At 46.0% G+C, this 26,993-nt stretch overlaps 1 protein-coding gene across 2 annotated transcripts in view; it reads right to left on the bottom strand.

The window, feature by feature from the left end:
* The window catches only part of LOC142558612 (agrin-like), a 521,743-nt gene that overhangs the window by 219,464 nt on the left and 275,286 nt on the right, over positions 1-26,993 (bottom strand). For both annotated transcript variants that reach the window (XM_075670788.1, XM_075670789.1), the window contains exon 3: positions 11,136-11,369. In XM_075670788.1, the coding sequence (XP_075526903.1) occupies positions 11,136-11,369 (234 nt within the window). The remainder of the gene's footprint in view (positions 1-11,135; positions 11,370-26,993) is intronic.

Raw genomic sequence — 26,993 nt, 5'->3', positions numbered from 1 at the left:
CTTGAGGGCGATCGCTGTATGCTTGGCGCTCTCCTTCGGTGACTTCACGCAATGTTTCAAGCGTGCGCAGCGCAAAGCACACTCTTAGGTGCTTGCTAACATGCGCGCCTCTTTTTCATCGAGCATGCAGTAGAAATCCGAATTGATTTGCTCTGCCCCTCCAGGTACAGGATTTCTTTCTTTGTTGGCAGCAGTCATATTTTATCAGTTAGTTGAGCATGAGACGCTTGCGGGATTTCTGGCGGGAGATCAGTGTAGGGTTGCGCTAAGTGTGCCAACTACTCTCTTGGAGTTCAAAATGGTCAGGCTTGCCTGCGATCGGTGACGCCCTTCGTTGAAGTAATTTTCTCGCACACACGCTTGCTCGTGTGCGCGTGGTGTACAGTGCCGACGTTGCAAACATCACGGCTGTGGCCGTGAGCGATAATACCCTTGAATTAGGGTTTTTGATGTGTTGGCTTGTTTCTGCTGACATTCCCTAGCGTTCACGGTTGCCTGAATTATCTTCGAGTACGGAATTTGTATTTGTTTCTTGTGCAGATTTTTTATAGCCAAAATATTTCGAGGGGTCAAACGCAGTTTTCTGTAAAGACTATCTGGCGACTACCTGGCCTTTTTCATGGCCCAAAGATAGTGCAGTGCAAAATATGGGCCGCTCACGTACGTATGTGCCCATACAGAGTGTGTGCCGCTCTTGAATCAACCTCTTTGACGCTAGCTTGTGTGTGCGCCGCTTGGACGAATTGGTGTGCACCACTAGAAGAGACAGTGATGGTGATAGCAATATCACTAACCTTAGCCTTTACATACCCAAGTCTCCCGGAGAGTGTTCGGGCAAGTTTTAGAAGCAAACTGGACACGCTGAACTTGCAATCCTCTACAGTTCTTGAGCTGGATGCGCGAGTTAGGAAACTAGGTCTTTTCGGTAACCATGGTAAGCAAATCTTGAAGCACTTCGGAACAGAGACAGAAAAGCAGACAGGGCCGCATTTGCCCTAAGCATTTCCATGTTCTCGTGCGCTTCGTGATCTCTTCAACATGAGCATCAGTCAAACTGGCCAACTTGTTGTTTCCTTGTCCCTTCACACTATGAGCAGAAAATGTACACCTAGTAAGATCCTCGAAGATAGCACATTAGCGGCGGTTGAAATCAAGAGTTCGAAGAAAATTCGTCTGGTCGGGATCGCTCATTGTCAAGGGTAAAACGGGCGCCGACCAAAAACATTAAAAGAAAAAAAACCAAGATGTTTCCGCTCCCATACGGGGGCCTTGTTCACATTGTAAGTAAACGAAAGGGGTGAGATGATTATGTACGTGCGAATAGACGGCTCAAACAGCGGGCATAAACGGAAGGAAGGCTGCCGTCATTTCGGTTGAGCGGTGGCATTAATGGTTCGTATTAGTAATGACTCGAGATGGAAACGCGATGCTAGATTACTTTCAGTTGCTAGTACATGCGCCCTATCCAAGTCAATATCATGTCCTGCGAAGTTTACTTAACTGCGATACTACCTTCACCATAGGTTATTTGATAGCATTTTGATAGGATTGCCGTTCGATTTGTACAGCTTTAGCAGATTTGTCTTCACTACCTCTTCAATCGATCCGAATAAACATCTAAAATAAACACCTTGCCAAATGAAAAAAAGATGTTCCCTTAAGAGGTATTTCATGTTTTGGTTTATATTAGTGTCAACCGAAATTTTCCTGCAATAAAAGGATGGCGAGTAAACTACGTCCTGAATATGATGTTGTAGTAATAATCTTAAGCCTTCCTACGTATTGTTCATTTTTATCACGACTGCCTATTGCTCCTCAGGCACTACAATGAGCACGCCGTCTGTCATGTTCAATTTCTTCGGGCAGATATAACCTTTCTTTTGATACTGCCCCAAAGAGTACCGTGAGCATTAAAATCCCCCACTAAAACAAATGGCTCCGGTAATTGACCTGTTATATTTTCTAAATGTTTAGTAGTAAAATGGGTGTGGGGTGGGATATGCAGCGAGCAAATGGTGATGGTTTTGTGAGTTATAACAGTGACAGCAACGGCTTCTATGTGACTGGTAATCGGAACTTCTCTAACTGCAATACCGCCCTGCACAATAATGGCTACACCACCCGAAAGCCGGTTCATCTGAGTACGGTCGCGCCGTACAACAGTGAAACCTTTTAAAATATGTTTGTGTTTTTCACCTAGGTTTGTTTCCTGTAAGCATAAGGCCACAGGAGAGAAGTTAAATAACAGGTCTTTAATGTCACCTAGGTTATGTAAAAGACCTCTACAGTTCCAGTGAATAATAAAAGCCAATATGGAATTGAAGGGTAAAAAATAGCTTTAACAGTTGAATAGGAGGTAGGTAAGATATTAGGTGACGTTGATCTCAGGAAGGGTGATACAAAGGAGCGATAACCTTCAGGTTATCGCTTTCTTATTTTGGGTGGTTATTGGGATCTTGTCCCTCTTACCACGCTCAAGAGAGCGCTTGTCCTTCGGTGTCAATGACACCGGGTTTTTTGTGTCGACCTCCATCGCTCTCTCTGAGGCGCTGGAGGACCGAGAGTTAGGCGCCGAGACACGTGCCTCGGGCCTTGGGGTTCGTTTGATTTTAGGGCCCTGCGGGGCTGGTGTCTGCAGGGCCGTCGAAGAGGGTGGAGCAGTACTGACTGCTTCCACCACGGGGGCGGGAGGAGTCACTGCGGCACCACTGCGCGTGGGCTCGGAGGACTCCGGAGGCCTCTGTGACGCTGCCCCCGCCTGCGTCACTTCGGCATAACTTCTTCGGGGAAGGTACGACAGTCTTTTCCTGGCTTCGAAGAACGAGATTTTTTCTTTAACAGTTAGTGCAATGACTTCTTTTTCTTTTTTCCATCAAGGGCAGGACCGCGAATAAGCTGGGTGATCTCCCTTACAGTTAACACAACGTGGCGAAGAAGTGCAATTCTCTGATTGGTGGTCATTGAAGCTGCATTTAGCACAAGTTGTTTGTCCTCGGCATGCATGTGAAGCATGTCCAAATCTTTGGCACTTGAAACATCGTCCAGGATTCGGGATATACGGTCTCACATTGACTTTGACATAACCTGCATCGAGTGAAGTAGGCATTACGCTTGTTCCGAAGGTGAGTATAACATGTTTGGTGGGGATTTCTTGATCGTTTCTGCGGATTACTATTCTCTGTACTTTGGTAACATTTTGTTCCTGGAAACCTTCCAGCAGTTCCTCGTCGCTTAATCCAATAAAATCTTCTTCAGATATTACTCCCCTGCTTGTGTTGAGTGTTCTGTGGGCTGAAACAGTCACTGTCGCCTCGCCAATACTGGTAAGTTCTGACAGCTTATCTGCTTGATCTTTACTATTCAATTCTAGGAGGAGGTCCCCGCTAGACATTTTGGAGGCTTTGTATGTCTGTCTGATTTTATCTTTCAGGCATTTGGCGACCAGGAATGGAGAAAGCTTTCTAATAGGCGTGTTACTTTCACTGTGCACTACATAGTATTTGGGGAAAGATGGAGCGTTGCTTCGAAAGGAGAATTGAAATGGTACTTCGGTGCGGCATCTTTTGAGACGCCGATCATGGACAACAGAGATTTGAGCTGCCATAGGAAAGTGTGTGTGTTCGGCAACAGCGCCGACCGCCCACCACGGAGCCCAACGAGGGGACGCGGCAGGGCTTGTGTCCAAGCCTGCACGACGCCAGCCGTACGCCGTCACTATAGCGAAATATGGTGTACCCAAGGTAGGATATCCACACAAGGTTAACCCTTGCCGCCGTGGAGAAAGGAAGTAAATGGAAGAGAGAAGAAGACAGGAAAGATAAAAAAAGTGAGAGATAAAGTCGAAGGTTTGAGGGGAGAGGGATAGGAAGAGGCGACTACCGATTTCCCCCGGGTGGGTCAGTCCGGGGGTGCCGTCTACGTGAAGCAGAGGCCAAAGAGGTGTGTTGCCTCCGCCGAGGGGCCTTAAAGGTCCGAACACCCGGCATCGGCTCAACCTCCAGGATCCCTCTTTCCCGGGACACGGCTAAGCCGCGCACGGCTACACGCGGGAGGGTCCAACCCTCGTGTGCTCGGGTCCGTGGTGTCGCAACACACCAAACGCCTGCTGACGCAGACGCCCCTGCGGGGGCAAAAATCACGTCTGCGGGATTTCGTCTGCGGGAATCACGTCTGCAGGGACGTCTGCGGGGGCCCCCTGCGGGGGCCCCTGCGGGACCAAAGAGGGCAAATGGTCGAGGGTTTTATTCTATCCAATGATATCTGCCTTTTAAATTCAGGTGCACCGACATACTTTTCACCAACTTCCCGCACTTTTAGTTGTTTAGATTTAGCCTTTTGCTCACCATCGCTTTTTAATGATTTTAAATGGGAAACCGTCGACAAGTCTTATGGCAGTGATCACTTGCCCGCAATCATCAAATTTTTATCATTACCACCAACCTTAATCACAAGGCCACGCCAGTGGAAATTACAGCTCGCTGACTGGCCGCTTTTTACGGAAAACGCGAGACTGGAAGTTGTCTTTTCACAAGAACTAAGCATTGATGAACTTAATAAAAAAATCACTGAAGTAATAATCTCTGCAGCAGAAAAGGCAATACCCCAGTCATCCGGTATTGTACACAAAAGGTTAAATCCCTGGTGGACGAACGAGTGTACCGAAGCCAAAAAGAAACAAAATAAGGCCTGGGGAATCCTACGTAGGTACCCCACTTATAGCAACCTTTTAAATTTCAAACAGGCCAAAGCCAAAGCACGATTTTTTCGAAGGCAGGCAGAGAAATCGTCATGGCAAAAATATGTATCCTCAATTAATAATACGGTCACGTCAAAACGAATGTGGGAGCAGGTAAGAAAGTTTAGAGGAGAGTACACATCATACACAATTCCACTACTCACATGCCCAGGCACACAAACAACACTGCAGGACCAGGCGAACTTATTAGGCGAACATTTTTACAAGGTCTCAAGCTCAGCAAACTACTCAAGTGACTTCTTAAAATATAAAATGTCGGCGGAGAAACAGAGACTGCCCACTACTGGGGCTTCAAATGAACCTTATAATAACGCCCTCACAATGCAAGAATTGAACAGGGTTCTCTCTGCCGGTAAAAAAACAGCAACAGGCCTTGACCGTGTCCACTACACAATGTTGGCACACCTCTCGCAAGCATCAACAGAAACACTTCTTAAATTTTTCAACAAGATCTGGGAATCTGGAATAATGCCCACAGACTGGAAAAATGCAGTAATAGTGCCTTTTTTGAAATCAGGTAAATCCACAACGTCCCCAAGCAGCTACAGACCCATCGCCTTAACAAGCTGTCTAGCCAAAACCTACGAGAGTATCATAAACATAAGGCTCACATTCATCCTTGAATCACGGAATCTAATAGACGTGCACCAGTGCGGATACAGAAAGGGCTGCTCAACAACTGACCACCTCGTACGACTAGAACATGAAATACGTAACGCGTTTCTACACAAACAACACTGTCTCACAATATTTTTCGATCTAGAGAAAGCGTAAGATACCACTTGGCGGTATGGAATTTTAAGAGACCTGGCTGAATTGGGAGTGCGTGGCAGAATGCTAAACTGTCTATCTGATTTTATGGCAAATAGAACATTTCAGGTGTGTCTCGGCGCCATACTTTCACGCACATTTACACAGGAAAATAGCGTTCCACAGGGTTGTATTCTGAGCACGACACTCTTCATAATCAAAATGAACTCTGTTAATAAGATCATACCATCCTCTGTTATGCACTCCATATATGTCGACGATCTGCAAGTTGCTTGCCGCGCCTCAAATCTATCCACTTGCGAAAGACAACTACAAATAACCATAAATAACCTTACACAATGGGCTGACAAAAATGGATTCCGTTTTTCAACAGACAAAACTGTTACAGTTCTCTTCTCCCAGAAACGAGGATTACACTTGAACCCAGTTCTCACATTGCATGGTACAACCTTGCCGGTCAAAGAACACTATAAATTTCTAGGCGTAACGTTTGACACAAAGCTGAACTTCCTGGCCCACATTAACACAACTAAAATTAAAGCAAATAAAGCATTAAATATCCTCAAGGTGCTATCACACAAGCACTGGGGATCTGACCGAACTTGTCTACTACGTATATACCGGTCCCTCGTACGTAGCATCCTCGACTACGGTAGTGTAGTTTATGGTGCAGCTAGGCAGTCATACATCAAGCGACTCGATCCAGTTCATAATCTCGGCCTACGACTGGCAAGCGGTGCCTACAGAACATCGCCTGTTCGAAGTTTATATGTTGACTGCAATGAGCCGTCCTTACAGCAACGCAGAGCACTGCTTACACTTTCCTATGTACTACGAGTTCGATCATCACCACAACATATATGCTACAACATCGTTACACAGTGCATATCAAGGATACACTACACAAGCAAACCGAACATGATTCGGCCACTAATCTTACGATACGAAGAATACTGTGAGGCTTATGATGTTCCTCACGAGGCCCTGCAGGTTGCTGAAAGGCCACCAAGACTGCCACCATGGTACAACTTTTCACAGCTATGTGACTGGACACTAACACATCTAAAGAAAAAAGACATCCCACAGGAACACATAATACAAGAGTTTCGAGCTATACAAGAAAAATATAAACATTACACGGAATTTTACACCGACGGCTCCAAAACACTAGAATACGTAGGTGTCGGAATAATTACGAAAAATTGGCAAAATAGCATTCGGATAAATAACTTTTCTTCAGTGTTTACCGCCGAAGTTTTCGCAATATGGACGGCAGTTAAAAAAAATTACCAGTGACAAGCAGACGAATGCTATCATATATACCGATTCGTTAAGCGCACTCAGAGCTCTAAACCTTAACTCCGCGTCCGAACCCCTACTTGGTGACATCCTAAACATGTTGGCTTATAACGAATATGGAAGAACAATACGATTATGCTGGGTTCCAAGCCATGTCGGGATACCAGGGAATGAAGCAGCAGATAGATGCGCGTTCATGGCAGCACATAAAGGTATAACGCAAACAACACTTCCATACCAAGACAGTATCCGAGCTATTCATAAGGCCCTAACATTAAAGTGGCAACTAGAATGGGACACATGCACAAATAACAAGTTACACACAATAAAACCCGTGCTTAGAGAATGGAAGTCGTGCTGTCACCAGCAACGCTTCTATGAGGTGATCCTATGTAGACTCCGAATCGGGCATACGCACCTGACCCACAATTTTCTACTTCAAAACGAAAACCCGCCAACTTGCGAGAAGTGCCATGAACCACTCACCGTTATGCATATTCTTATGACATGTCCAAATATTGAAACACAGAGACACAAGCTTTTACAGAATCTCTATAACTTACACATACCTTTACACCCCGCCTCAATAGTCGGAGATGAACCGCTAGTACCTTTCGCTGACTTGTTCAGCTTTCTAGAAGAAACCGGTTTTTTACACAGACTCTAAAATAACGCTGCTTCCACTGTTTCACATTTGAATCCTTAATATCTTGTGGCTGGCGCAGCATGGCCTTAGTTGCTTTTGCGCCATAAAACCCGAATTAACTAACTAACATAACCTTTCTTTTACGGGTGACTTCAAATGTTGTCACGTGGCATATGGCCTAAGGAAAGGCCTACGCGGCACTTGCTTGTGGGATTGGTCACAGGATAATGGTCACAAAATTCAGGGCACCCTACATTTTTTACTGGTCTGGCTGCTTCTGCTCTGGATTATTTTACTTATTCACGCTCAGGTTTCTGCGTACCTATTGGTAAACTCTACATCGCCCCACAAATCACGACCACATTCCGTTGTTTTGATGAACCAGTAGGCCTGGTACCATCACTACATTATAAACTTTATATTCAGATAGTAAGCTAATATTCAGAATTAATGTTATCTTCAAAAACACCGCTCTTGCACGGTGGCAAAGTTCATATCCTACACAAAGAGAGCAAGGAGCATGTATAACTAGGAAACCAACAATCTATTTTATTTTCTTCACTTTCTGGGGAACCCCTTGGCATCGTTTCGGGGGCCCTCCAGCAGCATGAATGATTTGACTGGAGATATTACAGCTCAAATAGGAATGTTCGCAGACGACGGCACACATATACAAAAAACAGAATCACCGAACTGGCCCTCTTTTGTCGGAACTGGCCTTTGCGCCATAAGACCCCTAATGCAACCAGAATCACCGAATGATGAAGCCGAACTTAATCACCAAGGAAAAATGAATGCAAGCATGCGATCATTGCCAAATGTAGCTACACGCAGCTAAAGCAGTACTTGTGTCTATTTCAAGGAAGGAAAATATTTTGAAGGTTCTGTGTAGTACAAATGGCCATAACTTTGTACCAAATAAATAGCATAATTACTCAGGCTTCGTACTTACATTCACATTGGGCTGTAACCTTTATACAGAAGAACTTTCTGCAAATAGTAAGAATGCATTGTGGGGACTAAAGCGAAACTGGCATTGCACATCACCAGAAATAATAATTTTAGAATATATTGCCTTGATAAAATCCATCTATAAATACGCTAAGACTGTATGGAATCCATATACCCAAAAGGACCACTTAAAACTTGAGAAAGTCCAGCGTGTTCCTTCCATGTTTACATGTAATATATATCGTCATTGTTACTCTTCGCCTGAACTACCTAAACACCCTCAGCTCCCAGAGCTGGAAAAACGAACCAAATATGAGAGCGCGAAATTTTCTTCTTAGTCATCCACAATAAAGTAAAAATAAACTACGATAAGTCTCATAGCTGGCGATGTTCATATGGATGTTTATCCCTGCACCGAAACAGTACGAACATGCCCCTCCCATAAGGTCATATGACTGCTTCAAGTACACTTCCTCCCCTAGGACCAAACAACATTCGAATTCCTTACGCGTATCAAATGTCACATCATATTCTACCAGTGCATATTTAGAAACCCTTAACTGTCCCGGGTACCCTGACCCTCTTTCAGAACAGTGTCATCAGGCTGAGTGCGGTTTAACTGTTATTCTGTTTTTTTCTTTGGTGTACTCCTTCGCTTCTGCATGTCGCATTTGATGTGTGAGTAACGATACTTCTTTTTTAATTGCTTGCAAATACACTCATGTAGATTATGCAACTGTGGCCGATGACTCCTGCCATAGCCTCTAAGGGTTGACAGTATGTATACATAAAATCAAATGTCGTGAGTACTTTCATAAATTACCGTAAGCGTAGAGGCACCTTTCAGTTTTCCCAGGCTTCCCCATCTGAAACAAATTCTAAACAAAAAGCATTGAACATTCGGCCTCTTAATGTATTCCTCTAGAAAAGAAGAATTTGAGGATAAATTATCTTCGCGTCAGTGGCATGACGACTACTCGAGCGATTATTGACAAAGATAGCTCAACCAAATATAATAATGTCTTGCATAACCAAGCTGAAAAATTTGCCAAAATGTAAGTGTTACTGCAGGCCCAAGTAAAATCTATTCCAGTTACCGCACTAGGTTGGCGTTGCAAAAGTACTTGCGAAATAGGAAAATGTTGTACAAGTATTTAGAGCGCTGTAATTCGATTAGCGTATTTCAAGTAGGTATAGTTCTCGCTCATGATCAAGGTTCTGCGCGCTTTAAAGCGCGGACTTAGGGTCGAATTCTTTATGGGAAATTTTATCTAAGATGCCGTCACCTGTGAGAAGTGATGCAGTTTAGGTGTGACTTTGCTCTACTGGTTACTGCCTCGGCCCAAAAAAACGAGTTCTCGGTCAACTAGAACTGAGGTTGAACAGCACCAGTCAAACAAGGAAACGAAGAAACCAATACCACATACAAGCGCTGCCTGACAACTGGAAGTTTATTTGAAATTCACCGGCCATTTTTCTGCCTTCCCCGACATAGGCACGCGTTAGTCTTTTTTTTTTTTTCTGGCAAGGAGAGGGAGCGCTTACACATTTAATTCTCTCTTTTCTAACGTGATATGCCTCTACCAATTCCCTTTACCTCCTACCTTTTTCCTTTCGCTAAGAATGTTTTTTTTTTTCAAATACAGAAGTGCAGGGACACTTGTTATAATATCCTGTAAATGACTCCCATAGCCATGTTTTCCGTTACTGCTGTACTGACAAGCTCTCTAATTGAAACACTGTCCAATTTATCGCACATAAGTTTTTCCAGAACCCTTCAGTATCTGATAGATAACGTTGCGCCTGCAATCAGGGAAATGATATTTATGATTGGTGTTGCACAGGGGCCTTTTGAGCGTTTTCATACGATTGCATATCGAGGGAAGCTTGTGCAGGACACTGAAAGCTAAATTGACATTATATCAAAGGGAAACATTCTTTAGATTGTGCGACAACTTTTTGAACTCCGGCACCACGCGCGCTGGTTAATTTTGTTTATTATTTTCTTTGTATACTGCTTCCAAACTTATTCTTCTTTTCTTTCTACAACATATGGCTTCGGATATTGAAGTAATGGCAGAACTGGGATAACGTGCGTTCCGTTATTGTGCCATCTCATTTGAAGAACTTCGCTGAAGAAGGGTAAAAAGAAGGACACCGACCACTGAATGAACACATTCTTGTATTCATGTATTCATTCAGTGGTCGGTGTCGTTCTTTTTACCCTTCTTCACGATGCCTCCCGACCAGACGGACTTCCGTCAAAACCTCGACTTCATGAAGAACTGCGCTAAAACTCATGCTCACACGACTGACTTAGTGCTGCCTTAATATAGGTGGCTGGTATGTACCTTTTAATCAACTCAGAGTGCACGCTTTGCTAGCGCAAGAATATTTTCTCACATATGGGATGATAGGCCCAGCATACATGCTAATCCAAAGAAAAGCAGATATTATTATCCAGAAACTGAATGCGGTTGTTAATTGGCAATTCTTGCGTGAACTCAGGTCCTCTCCATGAGTTAATGAACATGCGAAAAATTTATTCGACCGCGTCATGAAATTGCATGCACATCTTTTTCTTCGTAACAATTTACTAGTCGTCAACGTACCTAAGCACTCGCGCATCCACCGATCGATTATCGTTTGACCAAGGTCGCGGTGGTCAAGGTCAAGGTTAGCGGTGCCTACAAGTTAGGTCCAATAGCCTACCGCACGAGCCCTGGTGTGCGACGACGATCCTCTTCTGCCGGATGCAGGCGGTCATGCGCAGTCGACACTCGGACGAGTAGGTGAAGCCGTCCGAACCGCACACGGGCGCGAACAGCTGGTCGGCGCAGGAGAGGCGGCAGCGGCAGTACGCCTGGCCCCTGTCGCTGTGGCACTCGGCGCCGAAGCGGCAAGTGGTGCGCGAGCACGAGTCATCGCCGCCGTGTTCCGGTGAGCCTGCGGTACCGCAAATACGTCACGCCTTGTGTGCCTACACATGGCGCTCCGAATAAGCACTTGATGTCACGCAGCTCGTCACTAAGGCCCCTCGTCCATAAACTAAGCGCCTGGAAACGAGCTCAGCTCCTTGGGCCAGGTTAGATTTTACAAAAAGTGTCGCAAGCGCTCTCAGCGCCATCAACATGAAGTCACATGCGGCGTTAGCACTTCCTAAACTATAATAGTAACCACAGAATTACAAACAAAAATGTTTTTTTTATATAGGATCGCTAATTTACACGCCTAAGCGGTCTTTTGGCACCGAGCAAACAATATATACATGCCTAAGTTGCGGTAAAAGCCAAGCTGAAGCAACCCACACGGCTATGCGTTTTAGCGTCTGGTCAGCGCCACCTTGAACAAGTTTCGTCTGGTACGGCATATTCGTGCGTAAATCCATTATGACCAGATAGCGGTGACTTACATCCTGCACCAGATTCATAGTGATAGACTGTTCGCCATCTTCACTTCCGGAAGGAGAATCGATGTGGCGAGATTGAAGAATAGCACAGCGCCGGTCAGTTCGACAGCTGTTCTTTTGTGAAAGCATGCCTCAGTCTGCTTCCTAACAATGATCGTTCTTGGTCGAGCAACGAAGCCCCGTTGGGGCAGCAATGTTTTTGCCGAGCGGACCGGCCCAAGGACTTAAGTGAAAACTTGATTCCGTGCGGGCGCAGTTCCGCAGCCCCTGTTTGCTGAGTACGAAAGTCTCCCTTGCGTCCCCTAATCTGAAAACCTTTATTGAACTACACCTTTAGGATAATGCACGTGGTCGTTTCGTACCGGGGGCTGTACTCAAAGAGCTTGAGCGCAATGCATTGAGGAGAACAAGAAGACACAAGAAGAAAACAGGAAAAGGTGCATGCACGTTGAAATGTTTGTTAGATAAGCCTTCTAATTTGTGCTCAATTAAGCAAAAAATTGGCGGTGCACCCACTTTTTACAGATGACTGCTGACTTTATTGCTAATATTTATCTATCCTGTTGTTAGTGGGTACTTCTCCGTATGTTTTATATATTTAATATTATGAAATACACGACATATCCAACGAGACATATCTATTGACCCTAGCTGGCAGGACAGATTGTTATTGAAGATTGGCACATACCCAGTGGGAAATTCCAGGTGAAACAAGTTGGCGTCAAAGAGGTTCATTCAAGATTTGCACATAGTCAACCAGGCTGGCGTCATGACGAGTTATTGAGGAGCAGCACATACGAGGTGACCCAAGTTGTTCCAATGGTGGGTATTCACCATGTCCATTTGACCATGGACAACTCTCTGACCGAGTTTAGCGGCAAAAAAATCAAGCGCGAACCCACACATACACAAACACACACACACACACACACACACACACACAACATACATACACCATCATCATCAGCATGGTTAAGCCCACTGCAGGGCAAAGGCCTCTCCCATACTTCTCCAATAACCCTGGTCATGTACTAATTGTGGCCATGTCGTCCCTGCAAACTTCTTAATCTCAACCGCCCACCTAACTTCCTGCCGCCATCTGCTACGCTTCCCTTCCCTTGCAATCCACTGCGTAACCCTTAATGACCATCGGTTAACTTCCTTCCTCATTACATGTCCTGCCCATACCCATTTCTTTTTCTAGATTTCAACTAAGTTGTCATTAACTCGCGTTTGTTCCCTAACCCACTCTGCTCTTTTCTTATTCCTTAACAATACACCCACCATTCTTCTTTCCATAGCTCGTTGCGTCGTCCTCAATTTAAGCACAACGCATTTCGTAAGCCTCCAGGTTTCTGCCGCGTAGGTGAGTGCTGGTAAGGCACAGCTGTTAAACGCTTTTCTATTCAGGGACAATGGCAACCTGCTGTTCTTGATCGGAGGAAGCCTGCAAAAGGCACCCTAGCCCATTCTTATTCTTCTGATTGTTTCAGTCTCATGATCCGGATTAGCGGTCACTACCTGCCCTAAATAGACGTATTCCCTTACCAATTCCAGTGCCTCGCTACCTATCGTAAACTGCTGTTCTCTTCCGAGACTGTTAAATATTACTTTAGCTTTCTGCAGATTAATGTTTAGACCCACCCTTCTGCTTTGCCTCTCCAGGTCAGTGAGCATGCCTTGCAATTGGTCCCCCGAGTTTCTAAGCGAATCATCAGCTCGTCTCATTATCATAAGCGAATCTCAAGCTACTAAGGTACTCACCATAAACTCTTATTCCCAATTCTTCCCAATCCAGGTCTCTGAATACCTCCTGTAAACACGCTGTGAATAGCATTGGAGTGATCGTATCTCCCTGCCTGACCCCTTTCTTTATTGTAATTTTGTTGCTTTCTTTATGGAGGACTACGGTGGCTGTGGAGCCGCTATTGATATCTTTCAGTATTTTTACATACGGCTCGTCTACGCCCTGATTCCGTAATGCGTCTATCACTGCTGAGGTTTCGACTGAATCAAACGCTTTCTAGTAATCAATGAAAGCTATATGTAAGGGTTGGTTATAGTCCGTACATTTCTCTATCACCCGACTGATAGGGTGAATATGGTCTATTGTTGAGTAGCCTTTACGGAATCCTGCCTGGTCCTTTGGTTGACAGAAGTCTAAGGTGTTCCTGATTCTATTTGCGATTACCTTAGTAAATACTTTGTAGGCGACGGACAGTAAGCTGATCGATCTATAAATTTTCAAATCTTTGGCGTCCCCATTCTTATGGATTAGGATTATGTTAGCGTTCTTCCAAGATTCCGGTACACTCGAAGTCATGAGGCATTGCATATACAGGGTGGCCAGTTTTTCTAGAACAATCTGCCCACCATCCTGCAAGAAATCTGCTGTTACCAGATCCTCCCCAGCAGCGTTCCTTCCTTGCACAGCTCCCAAAGCATTTTTTATTTATTCCGGTGTTACTCGTGGGATTTCAAATTCCTCTAGACTATTCTCTCTTCCATTATCGTCGTGGGTGCCACTGGTGCTGTATAAATCTCTTTAGAACTCCTAATCATCTTGAACTATCTCATCCATATTAGTAATTATATTGCCGTCTTTGTCCCTTAGCGCATATATCTGATTCTTGCCAATTCCTAGTTTCTTCTTCACTGCTTTTACGCTTCCTTCGTTCCTGAGACCATGTTAAATTCAATCCATATTATAGTTCCTTATGTCAGCTGTCTTACGCTTGTTGATTATGTTCGAAAGTTCTGCCAGTTCTATTCTAGCTGTAGAGTAAGGGGCTTTTATACATTGGCGTTTCTTGTTGAGATCTTTCCTCTCCTGTGATAGCTTACTGGCATCCTGTCGAACGGAATTACCACCGACTTCTATTGCACACTCCTTAACGATGCCCATAAGATCGTCGTTCATTGTTTCAAAACTAAGGTCCTCTTCCTTAGTTAAAGCCGAATACATGTTCTGTCTCTTGGTCCGCAATTCCTCTATTTTCCCTCTTACCGCTAACTCATTGTTCGGCTTCCTACGTACCAATTTCTTCCGTGTCATCCTCAAGTCATGGCTAAATCCAGTTCTTACCATCCTATGGTCACTGTAGCGCACCTTGCCGAGCACGTCCACATCTTCTATGATGCCAGGGTTAGCGCAAAGTATAAAGTCTATTTCATTTGTAGTCTCGTCATTCGGGCTCCTCCACGTTCACTTTCGGCTATCCCGCTTGCGGAAGAAGGTATTCATTATCCGCATATTAATCCGTTCTGCAAAGTCTACTCATAACTCTACCCTGCTATTCCTAGTGCCTATGCCGTATGCCGTTCCTAGTGCCTAGGAGAAGGTCACTGCCTTGTCTCCAGCCTGCTTCTTGCCTACCTTTGCATTGAAGTCGCCCATCAGTACAGTGCATTCTGTTTTGACTTTACCCATCGGCGATTCCACGTCTTCATAGAAGCTTTAGACTTCCTGGTCATCATGACTGGCTGTAGGGGCGCAGACCTGTACGCCCCTTCAATTTGTACCTCTTAATAATGTTCCCAACAAGACCTGCCACCCTCTCGTTAATGCTAAAGAATTCTTGTATGTTACCAGCTATATTCTTATTAATCAGGAATCCGACTCTTTGTTCTCGTCTCTCCGCAAAGCCCCGGTAGCACAGGACGCGCTCGCTTTTTAGCACTGCATATTCTTCATTTGTCCTCCTAACTTCACTAAGCCCTATTATCTCCCATTTTCTGCCCTCTAATTCCTCCAATAGCACTGCTAGACTCGCCTCACTAGATGAAGTTCTAGCGTTAAACGTTGCCAGGTTCAGATTCCAATGGCGGCCTGTCCGAATCCATGGATTCTTAGCACCGTCTGCTGCGTCACAGGCCTGACCGCCGCCGTAGTCAGTTACTTCGCAGCTGCTGGGGACTGAGGACCGGGGTAGGTTAGACTGTTTTATTCATACCCGCCGTGGTTGCTCAGTGGCTATGGTGTTGGGCTGCTGAGCACGAGGTCGCGGGATCGAATCCCGGCCACGGCGGCCGCATTTCGATGGGGGCGAAATGCGAAAACACCCGTGTGCTTAGATTTAGGTGCACGTTAAAAACCGCAGGTGGTCAGAATTTCCGGAGTCCTCCACTACGGCGTGCCTCATAATCAGAAAGTGGTTTTGGCACGTAAAACCCCAAATATTATTATTACTGTTTTATTCATATAAGAGGTCGTGGCCAAGTACTCAACCAGGGTGGCCAATCCTGCTCTAGTGGGGTAGTGCGTTACCGGTTCTGGTCACCGGGATCAGGCTGCACTCCAGGCCTGTCTGTGCGATTTTATGAACACGCGCATTTTTTTAATCCGGTGGAAAATTGCGTGGCACCGGGATTTGAACCACGGTCCTCTTGCACGCGAGGCGGGTGCTCTACCTCTACGCCACTGCTGCATGCATGCATACATACATACATACATACATACATACATACATACATACATACATACATACATACACACACACACACATACATACATACATACATACATACATACATACGTACATACATACATACCTACATACATATGATCGACATATTGTGAGCGGGGATGGCATGCTTTGCTGTTCCCTGCTTCGGTGAATCAATCGAAAGTGTGGTCGTCCACAACTGCGTGAGGCGGCAGACGTTGCTGTTCCATCTTTCCCACGCTTACCGGCCACGCCGGAAACATGAAAGCGCGGTGGCCCTAATCTCCACGCTCCTCCGGGCACTCGGCGGTAGACCCTTTGGCAATCATTCCTGAGCGACATTTTAGCACCCCTTCACGATGTTGCAGTTATAAGACGCCCTACATAGTTTGTGTTATGCATACTTCTCTTTGCCCTTTGAGTTCCACGCTTCATATTTCCTCTAAGATGTACAGAGATTTGGGACCTCAAACAATAACGGCGATGGATGCGAAGCATTTTCGTCGATCAAAGAAAAACGCCAATAAAATGAACTGCAGCAGAACACTGATTGCGTCATATCAAGAAAGTGTCCCACTATGTGCAAAGAGTGTTTGATTATCGGAAACCTTCTCCACGACATTTCAATGTGAATTCAATGTTTGTGCTTGTGTCGGTCGTTTCGTAACCCTCGTTTCAAGTGATGCGCGAATACCATTTATCATGAAAGTTAAGTTTGGTTCACCTGAAGGCATATAGCTTGCACTATGGAATATATGAAAAAAGTTCAATTCCATAAGGAGGAGGTCATGAAATTTCAATTTCTTGCTGGGAATTGATTCGGCTACACACCACGTACTCAGATATCCTCCCCTTTTGCCACGGAATTCGCTTACCAAGGTCGACTATGAGCATGGAGGCATGACGACAACTATACGCCGCCAATGCAGTGAAGATATAATTAACAAGTATGAATAATATCGATGGAACAACAAAGACCTATAAGGATGACGGCACGACGGCGATGACATGCTGATCTTTAAATTATGACGATGGCATAACGATGACAACATGACATCGACAACATGAGGAGAATGAAATGACACGACTGTGTCTCGAGGATGGCGCGACGACGACGGCATGAGGACAATCGGATGAACAAGCGGCACTGGCGATGATGGCACGACGAAGGCGACATGACGGTAGCGTCTGTGTGACGACGACGCAATGACGAGGATGGCATGAATACGATGGCATAATCCCGATTGAACGACGACAGCATGACTACTAAACAATGGCAAACAAGGAATGACGTCGGCTGATAGACGAAGGGGCATGGCGACAACGGCCTGACGACAATGGGATTGCAAAACTGAAGTGATGGCAATGTTCATACGACCACGCAACGACGACGGTATGGCGATGATGGCCTGACGACAGTCGTACGTGGAAGTTTTAATGATGGCGATGGAACGACTACGACGGCATCTTGAGGATTCTATGACTACGATGTAGTGACAACGATGGTATAAGAATGGTATGACGACAAGTGTATGATGACTTGGCGGGACGATGACTGCATCACGAAACCTGTATGACGACGACGGCATGCGGAGAGTCGGGTGACATTGCTGGAGTGATGATGGTGGCACAAACGCAATGGCATCACGACGACGATCTGACAATGGAGACGTGATAGCCGCTGACAACGACGGCATGGCAACGACGGTATGGGGTGGGCGGCATAATAGGTTTGTATGACGACAGTATGATCACAATAAAATGAAAATGACTGACATTGATCTAGTGACGAAGGAGGTATAACGACGACGACATGAAGATAATGGATTCAAGTTACTGAATGAATGACAATTATAAATCGACAGCGTCACGACTACTGTGTGACGGTGATGGCGTGATGACAATGGTAAGACGGTAGACGGATGAGAAACGTGCAATGACGAGGATGCGGTGATCATGAAGGCATCATGATCTGCAACACCATCCTAGTGACCCTAGTTATGCTATTAGACAACTTGGAGCTTCGGGACAAAGTGGAAAGTTTGAAGACGACAGCATGACGAATCCGATCACGAATCTGGTAGCACGATGATTGAACGACCACACGGCATCACAATGGCAGCGTGATTACGAATACATGACAACAGTATGAGAACGATAGCGTGAGGACGATGACCAGACGAGCATCGGATGACAAGGCTGGAATGGCGGCGATGCAATGAGCATGACGATATGACAACCACCATCCGATACCTATTAGCCCCAGCTGTTAAACTTGGGCGACTTACCTAGGGGTAGAAGGCGTGACGAGGACAGCATGGCGAGAGTACGATAACGAAGCAGGAATAGCGACACTGGAGCAACCCCGATGGCATCACGACCAGGAGCACCAATGTAGTGAACCAAGCAGGCAGACAATTTGAACCACTCGGTTGGCATACGAGGACGGACGGACAGACAGACAGACAGACAGACAGACAGACAGACAGACAGACAGACAGACAGACAGACAGACAGACAGACAGATAGATAGATAGATAGATAGATAGATAGATAGATAGATAGATAGATAGATAGATAGATAGATAGATAGATAGATAGATAGATCCAAAACGTGGCAAGTAGGCAAAGATTGCTATTCGCATTAGCGCATTGCTCAAAGAAAATATTCGTATTAAAGTAGATTTTCTATTTTGTGCACTAAACACTGGCAAAACGTTGTGTTTTTAGTATGTGGGGTTGCTGACATACTGGGACAAATATAGGAACAATCTACGTTTTACGATAATTGATCTTAAATTGAGAAAGCGCCTTTTTCATTGCGAGAAAGACAAATTCATGGATTTATGCAATAAGCAACAGCCACGTACTCGTCCCTACAATTTCTTTTTCTAGCATAATGTCTCCAGGCATGTCTTGCTGCCTGGTATGTAGCCTTATCGGCGAAGTGAATTGAACAGCAACCAAGGCTGTGTAACTGCCACACCAAATAAAGTTCTAGGAATACTGTGAACAAATTCATGGCATGACATAGGATAACGTTACCATCAGAAATCGCCCAAAAGCGTCTCACGATGACCACCGGCGGTAATACGCTTAGCATTGTATCAATATAGCAACACATCGTACCGTCACCGTGAAAACGAGCTACATCTGAGGAGTGTATTGCAGAGCCACTTCGCGCTGCCATTCTAAAAATACTGGGCGCCACACAGCGGTCCCGCCGGGAAGGCTGCGCGCGTGGCCCTCGAAATGCGGCGAGTGCCGGGGCGTGCGAATGCCGCGAAATGCGTAAAGGCCAGAATACATGGAGCGAATAAGCGACGAATAGTCGGCGTTTGACGCCCGGCGGCGTACGCGCGATGCGCGGCGGCGGAGAAAACGTCGTTCGCCGCCGATCTAGCTGGCGCAGAAAAGTTCGTCGGGCGTCGGCGATACCGGAAGCGGCAAACGAGCGGCGCCCGAAAGCGAGCCAATCAGGTCTCACTATCGGCCCCGACTTCGGACGAGGCTTCCCCGCTTGTCCGTGTATCCCGATCCCGCTCTATCGTTCACGCCGGTCTCCCGCTTTTCGTAGTCGTGGCTTCCAAAGCGGCGCGGCTGGAATTTAAGGTCAAGTTAATTTCGGCTGTTAAAAAGCGTGCCGCGCTCGCGTTGAGCCACAGAAGAGAGCCGCGGAGTTGGAGGAGCCGAAAGTTGTTTACCCGACCACTGTTGCCACAATGCATAGCATCGCCGCTTTCTTTAAACTACATCGGCACATGAATGTCTCAAACACATAAAAAATGCTAGAAATCATTTCTAAACAAAATTTTGCGCGTTTTTAGAGTGTTCCACGATTCAAAAGCGGTAATAGTTGTCGTTAACGTTTTTTTTTTTGTGTCATGCGTTTCACTACAGCGCATTTTCCCCGTCTAGCCACACTGATAACGCAGCGACTCGCCGGCGGCGGCCGCCGTGTCTTCGCACCATGTAGCGCAGCCCCACGAACATACAGCGTCGCGCCGCGGCAGATTTTCTGCCGCCCGAACTTCGTCGTGAAAGTTCGCTCCATGTATTCTGGCCTTTACGCGGCCACAAGACCCCCGCGCGCTTCCTTCTGGGCGCACTGCACCATATGGTGGCGCTGCCGAGAAGTGCGCCTGTCATCGCAACAGAAAGTACGGCGCTCCGGGGCTTGCGAATACTGACAATTCCTCCCTCGTTTGCTGCGCACCCAGTTGGGGAGATGTTCATCGAAGAGTGGCACACACCTAGGGCCCTATAAGGTAAAACTATTCCAATACGTTTATATTCCAATCTCCTGACGTCAAATTTGCGTAACCGCAGACGGAAGCGTCGGCGGTGACCCGCAGGGTTGTCTGAACGCACCAAACACTCTCCTCGTTTATAAGAGGTCACATTTGTTTGCTTTAACAGCAAATAGCATTGGCTATACTGATCGGTTTGTCTGATCTAATTGGCTCACAAGAGGTGAGGAGCACGCTCAAGCGGAGAAGGATTCGACTGGGCTGAGCCAGTGCACTGAAAATTGATAACCGGATGAAGAGGGTGGTGCCGGCGTCTGTGATTTGTCCGTTCTCCCTTACTCATCTTGCGGCGGCTGGTCGAAAATCGCTACGGCACATAGCAGAAGGTAAAGAATGCTGCTCAATTGGATCCGTTGCAAAGAATACTTGTGAGAACGAGATTGTACGCATGCCGAAAGTGCTCGAACACCTTACACGGCCAAGCAAGAAGATTTATTGTATGCAAATAAACCCATGCTCTCCTGCTGGTGCAAGTAGGCAATGCCTGAGCTATCGACGGCAGCCATCTTTTATTCCTTTCGCAACGAGGCAGCCTGCGCCTATTCAGAAGAAAACTGAGTTTTGTTCGACATATTAATGCATCCTTAACGCGTACACGTCACTTTGACCTGGTGAGTTCTCGCGGTTTTGGGACGTCGCGTGAGAGGCAGGTGAAGTGTGTGTGGCCCAAAAACTTATGAACAATATTCTAGCGCTAATGGCGAAAAGGCGTCGTATTATAAACAACTATTTTTCTTCTCTTCTTTCCAGTCATGCATAGTCAGTGCGTTCATGTCATATCAGATGGGGCGATATCGCGGTTTTCGTGGCGCCACGTGACAGACAGGCGAAGTGGGGATGGTTGAAATAAGTTTTTGACCAATGGCGGAGGGCTGATTGCATAATTGGGGTGCTATAACGTAAAACTATTCGAAACTTTTCTATTCCAATTCTGCAATAAGCCCCTCGCGTTTGGTCAAAAACATTTTGGACCACCCCTACTTCACCTGTCTTTCACGCGACGTCACGAAAACTGCGATAGCTCCCCATCTGATATGACGTGCACACACTGATTATGCATGATTCGACCGAAAGAAGAAAAATAGTTATTTCTGATTCGACGTGTTTTCGCCATTAGCCACCCGGCTTTTGGTCAAAAGTTATCGGCTGCAGCCACTTCTCTTGCCTGTCACGCGACGTCACAAAACCGCAAGAACTGGCCGCGTCAAAGCGACGTGGACGCATTGAAGATGCATTATTAGGCCGAACAAAACTGAATCTTCTTCTGAATAACCACAGGCTGCCCCCTTCCGAAAGGAATAAATGATGGCTGCCGCCGATCGCTCAGGCGCTGACTACTCGCAACTGCCGGAGAGCATGGGTTTATTATCGTATAATGAAACTTCTTGTGTGGCCGTGTCACGTTTTCGAGCACTTTTGGAACGTTTACGAGCTCATTTTGCCAACTCTTTATTACCAAGGATCCGTTTTAGCTTCATTATTAAGGTTCCGTTGCATGCCGCCGCGATTTTCGACCAGCACCGCGGGCTAAGTAATGGAAAGCGGGCCAATCCCAGACGCCGGCACCACTTTCTTCATCCGGTTATCGACTTTCCGTGCAGTGGCTCGGCCCTATCGAATCCCTCTCCACTTAACCGTGCTCCTCGCCACTTGTCAGCCAATTATATAAGACAAGCCGCTCAGCGTAGGCAATGTTATTCGATTTTCAAGCAAGCAAAAGTGACCTCCTATGAACGAGGAGAGCGTTGGATTCGGTTCTTCAGACAACCCAGCGGGTGGCCGCTCGGTGCTTGCGTCGGCGATTACACAATTTTGACGTCAGGAGACTGGGATAAAACATATTGGAATAGTTTTACGTTATAGGGCCCTTGGATTAGAAAAGTTTGGAATAGCTTTACGTCATAGCGCCCCTATTGTAGTCATGGCGCAGCTTGCTAAAGCGTGTGAAAAACGTTGATTTATAAGCTCCACATGGGGGCCCTTGTGCATTTTGTGGCGGAGCCTACTAATGCGTCGGGTTTCTGTTCTTGAGGAACATTTGTGACGTGGGTTCTACTGTTCTCAGCATCGAAGAGGCCTAAGCGACATTTTTCTAATTGCAGAGTGGCACATTCCCAGTTCAACATACATAAGTCGGCGTCAAGGACGTTCACTAAAAAGCGGCAAACATCTACTGGCACATACCCAGTGCTCCAAGTCGACGTCAATGAGTTTTCTCGAAAAGCAGCACCCACCCATTCCCGCATTTACAGTGACCTATGTCGGCTTTTAAGAGTTTCGTTGGAGAGCGGCACACATTAACACATCGCCACATACTCAGTGACCGAAGTTGGTGGAATGGTTGGTTTCGCACCCTGTTGCCCCAGCATGGCAGCCCAAAGCGCTATCCATTTCATTATAGACTACCCACAATCGGTAGGCGGGTAGGTTAAATTGAAACATATATAGCTAACCACCGAAAAGTGTGTGAAGCACCCCAAGAACGCGAACTCATTATTAGATGTCGAGGCAATATGAAGCGTGGCTATATTTATTTCTGAGGAGCCCACGACACATTGCATAGTGTAGTGTTTTTGAACAGCTGGAGGTTCTTTGCGCACTTTCCTGACAGGGTTTTCGGCGACAGCAGCACATGCGTAAATTTCATGTAACGTGTAGCCATCGTCAGTAAACATAAACTTGTGACGGTACACAAAGGAATACCTGTCCTGTCTATCTCTCGCTGTCCCGTTGGAAGTTTGCTGTTTCCTTTGTTTCGTGCATAGGTAAGTCAATTTCCAAGGGTGCACAAAAAGGATTCATTTCTGAAAGTTTATTCGTAGTACTCTCTTGCTTTATAAGGGAAAATTATTGCTATGCTCAGAGGGCCCCGCGGCCATTGGCGGCGGGTCCTAAGCGCGCTTCACTGTGCCGCTTACTGCTGGGGATTGTGGTAGGATGCGACGACTGTGCGGCTGACACGATCGCATGTTGCGTTGCCATCTCTCGTTGGTGGCAACTTGTAAACATGGTTGGATATTTCTTAAGGACATCAACGGCTGCTGATTAGTACTAAGAGCTGCTATTTCACTGCTACGTAGCTGCATTGGAGCAGGTGGGACAGGCGTAGTATGAATCAGATTGGTTGAGGGATTTTCAGAAAGCTGCAGTTTTCACTCCTGTGCAAATATTTTCTCCTTAAAACGCATGTGTTGCACAATATGAGGCGAGTGCAGCATTAAGAGTCACATGCGATGATGGCACAAAACTGGGCAAGGTACACCTAACTTCGAGTGAGCTCGCAGACTCTCACTTTGCTGGAAGTTGAGCTTTTCTACCTCCCTTCTCTATGGCACACGGAGCACAGATACATCTCTGATGTGATTTTCTCAGCTAATGCGGTGGAAGTATATGACCCTGGTGTGGCGTCTGAAGACTGGCCCTGGCTGCCGACCAATTACCAGTGCCGCCAACCCTGTCACGCACGCTATTGCCATTGGACGGTGCAAAAAGATTCACACTACCGATTAACTAAAGTCTTTTTTTTTCATCGTCGCACAAATTTGCAATATTTTTCTTCTTCTGGTAATGTGATGACGCACCGCCTGAAAAATATCCAAGTATATTGCATGCATTGCTAAATCACTGCAATTTATTTCGCACGGCGGGCACCAGTATATGAAATGGTATGCGATGAAGAGATGTCGCTTGAGTGATAGGCTTACGGAGCATTTCGCACCATAAATCTGATTTCCTGCGAAGTTTGTCTTATTTTCCCTTAATTAATTACTTCTCTCCACCTTGCGTGTTTCCGCACAGCTATTAAGTCAAACTCTTGCCTTTGCTTCGAGTTGTTGACAAATTCAGCTTCACCGTGCTACCTGCTAGCCGCCTGGTTAGCTCAGGTGGTAGAGCGGCTGCCCCTTTAATGTCGTGGTCCCGGGCTTGGGTCCCTGTCGAGGACGAACTTTTCTTCAACTGCAAGGCTTTTCTTCCAAGGAACCCGTGTGGGTTTCCTTTGTAGCGATTGCTACGAATGGGTAGATGTCTGATTTTCTCTTAATTGCCCAGGTTTTTAGTCGAAAATGACCATCCCAGCTCTGTACCGGAAAGTAACTGTAAATTGAAAAATAACACCATACTGGGAAACATAAGCATAGGTTATAAGTGCATCCGGGTAAATATAATTCATTAGAGTTGATTTGGTTTAAAGTATACGAACGTGTTTTGCGTTTTATGCCCATCGAAACGCGGCCGCCAATCCGGGACTGAAACCATGGCCTCGAGCTCAGCAGAGCAACGCCATAGCCCCTAAGCTATACCACTGCGGTTACAGAGACGCGAAGTGCGTATGGTTGAGAAATAAATAGAAGCATTGCGGAAAAAATTATCTCACAATGTCCGTCATCGCTAATACGATTATAAGGGAAGTAATGCAACGAGACACCGCATTGTGTTGCGTAGAAGGTGGGCGCAGCACTCGTCTCTCGCTTCCCGCCGGACACGCTGTGCCACTTTGCGACGCCGTTGCGAAGTCCACTGCTGTTTGAATATGCAGGGTGTCCTTTTTTCTTAGCTACAGCAATTTTTTGCAAGTTTGCCTATGGCAGATAGCGCAATTCTAACCCTTTATCTAGATTACTCGATGAGGCGGCCATTACACTATGAGAAATCAAAATGTCCAATTGAATAATTAAAGAAGGTATGCTAATTAACTTTCGAACTAATTACCTTACGCGCCGCATATATAAATCTACGAATTATAACTGCTGAGTTCAGACGGTGTATCCACTTCGAAAGAATGCTCTGGACAGCACCAGTTAGGAGGTATTAATTTACAATATGTCCGGTTAAACGCATTTGCTTTCCATTTATTTTTTAAGAAATCGCTGCTTTACATATTCAAGCACAAAAGTAACTGCAACACCAGTGCATTCAACCAACTATCCCGATTGCCCATCTTATAGCGTTTCATTAATCGCTTCATAAAACTGACGAAAGCTCCCGCACCCTACTTAGTGCGGATAACATTAAGCATCATCATCAGCAGCAGCCTATATTTATACTGACTACCCCGGGAAGAAGCCTCTCTCAGGGATTTCAAATTTGCCTTGTCTTGCGTTAGAAGATTCCCACTTGTGCTTGAAAATTTACTAATGTCATCATCGGACCTCATTTTCTGCCTTCCTGCGGTTCCCTTCGCCTGGCTTCCATTCTGGAACTGTTATGACAACTGGAATACCGGCTATTTCTTTTTGCTCTTTGATCCACGCCGTTCTAGTCCTGTCTCCTAATGTTAAGCCTAATGTTTTAGTGCAAAAGCACTACTTGGCTCATTCAGCGTTTTGTCCGTGTCCGGCGGTGGTGGTACATTTAATGGTAGGAACGCTAAAATGTAAGTATAGTAAGAATGAGCCCGATGTAGAGTATAGAGGAAAGTCATAATGGTTTGGGAGGTCGGTGTGTAGACATGTCGAGGCATAACAAACAGGGAGATTTGAAAAGAAAATTCGGAATGCATTTGCCCATTGGCGGATTCGAACCCAGGCCAGCCCGATGAAGCTTTGCAGTAAGAGCCAGAGGAGTTACTACTACTCCACTTCCGCAGGCATCATCGGCGAGACAAAGGAGCGCCTACTTCGCGCGGCGTGCCTAGCGGTTGGTTGTCATGGGAGAGGGCACGCCACTTGTGTATAAAAGGACGCGGGCGTTGGCTTGTCTCCACTGCGTGTTGCAAAATGGATCCAGGAGCATCTAACTCTACGGCGCCTACATTTGGAAAAAAAAGTGAATCATAATAGTTTCCTAATGTAGTGTCCCATGTAGTCCCCCAATGTGTTCCCTTTGTTGCTCTCGCAGTAGCCTCCTGAAGTGCTGTGGACTCCCCAATTTCTTTTGTTCCACTGCTCCTTGCGCGGTCCCATACTTGTTCTCGAGCTCCTTTGTTAACCTCCAAGTTTCTGCCCCATGTGTCAGCACCGGTGGAATGTAACAATTGCATTTTTAAACGACAGTGGTAAGCCCTAAGTCAGGATTTGGTAATGCCTGCTGCACGCCTTACAAAGTTTTTTATTCTGTGAAATTTCTCCTCATGATCGGCGTCCCCTGAGAGTATCTCACTTATATACATGTGTTCCTGCGCAGACTCTACAGACCCACTGGCACTGGTAACATCTTGTTCTCTTGCCAAGTTAATGAACAATGCTATTGTCTTTTGAATATTAATCTTCAAGTGTACATTTACGCTTTCTCGGCTTAGGCACTTCCTGCAATTCTTCTCCAGTGTTGCTCAACAGGACGCTGTCACCTGCAAAGTGAATGTTGCTGAGATATTCACCGTTGACCCTCAGTCGTACGGATTCCTAGTGTAATGACCTTATAGCGGCAGCAGCATCGTCGTCGCACGAGAATTACGTAGACGCTTGGG

The sequence above is a fragment of the Dermacentor variabilis genome, chromosome 9 (genome assembly GCF_050947875.1).
Source record: "Dermacentor variabilis isolate Ectoservices chromosome 9, ASM5094787v1, whole genome shotgun sequence".
NCBI lineage: Eukaryota > Metazoa > Arthropoda > Arachnida > Ixodida > Ixodidae > Dermacentor > Dermacentor variabilis.
Note: the sequence above shows the minus strand (reverse complement) of the source record. Positions and strands in the feature narration are given on the sequence as shown.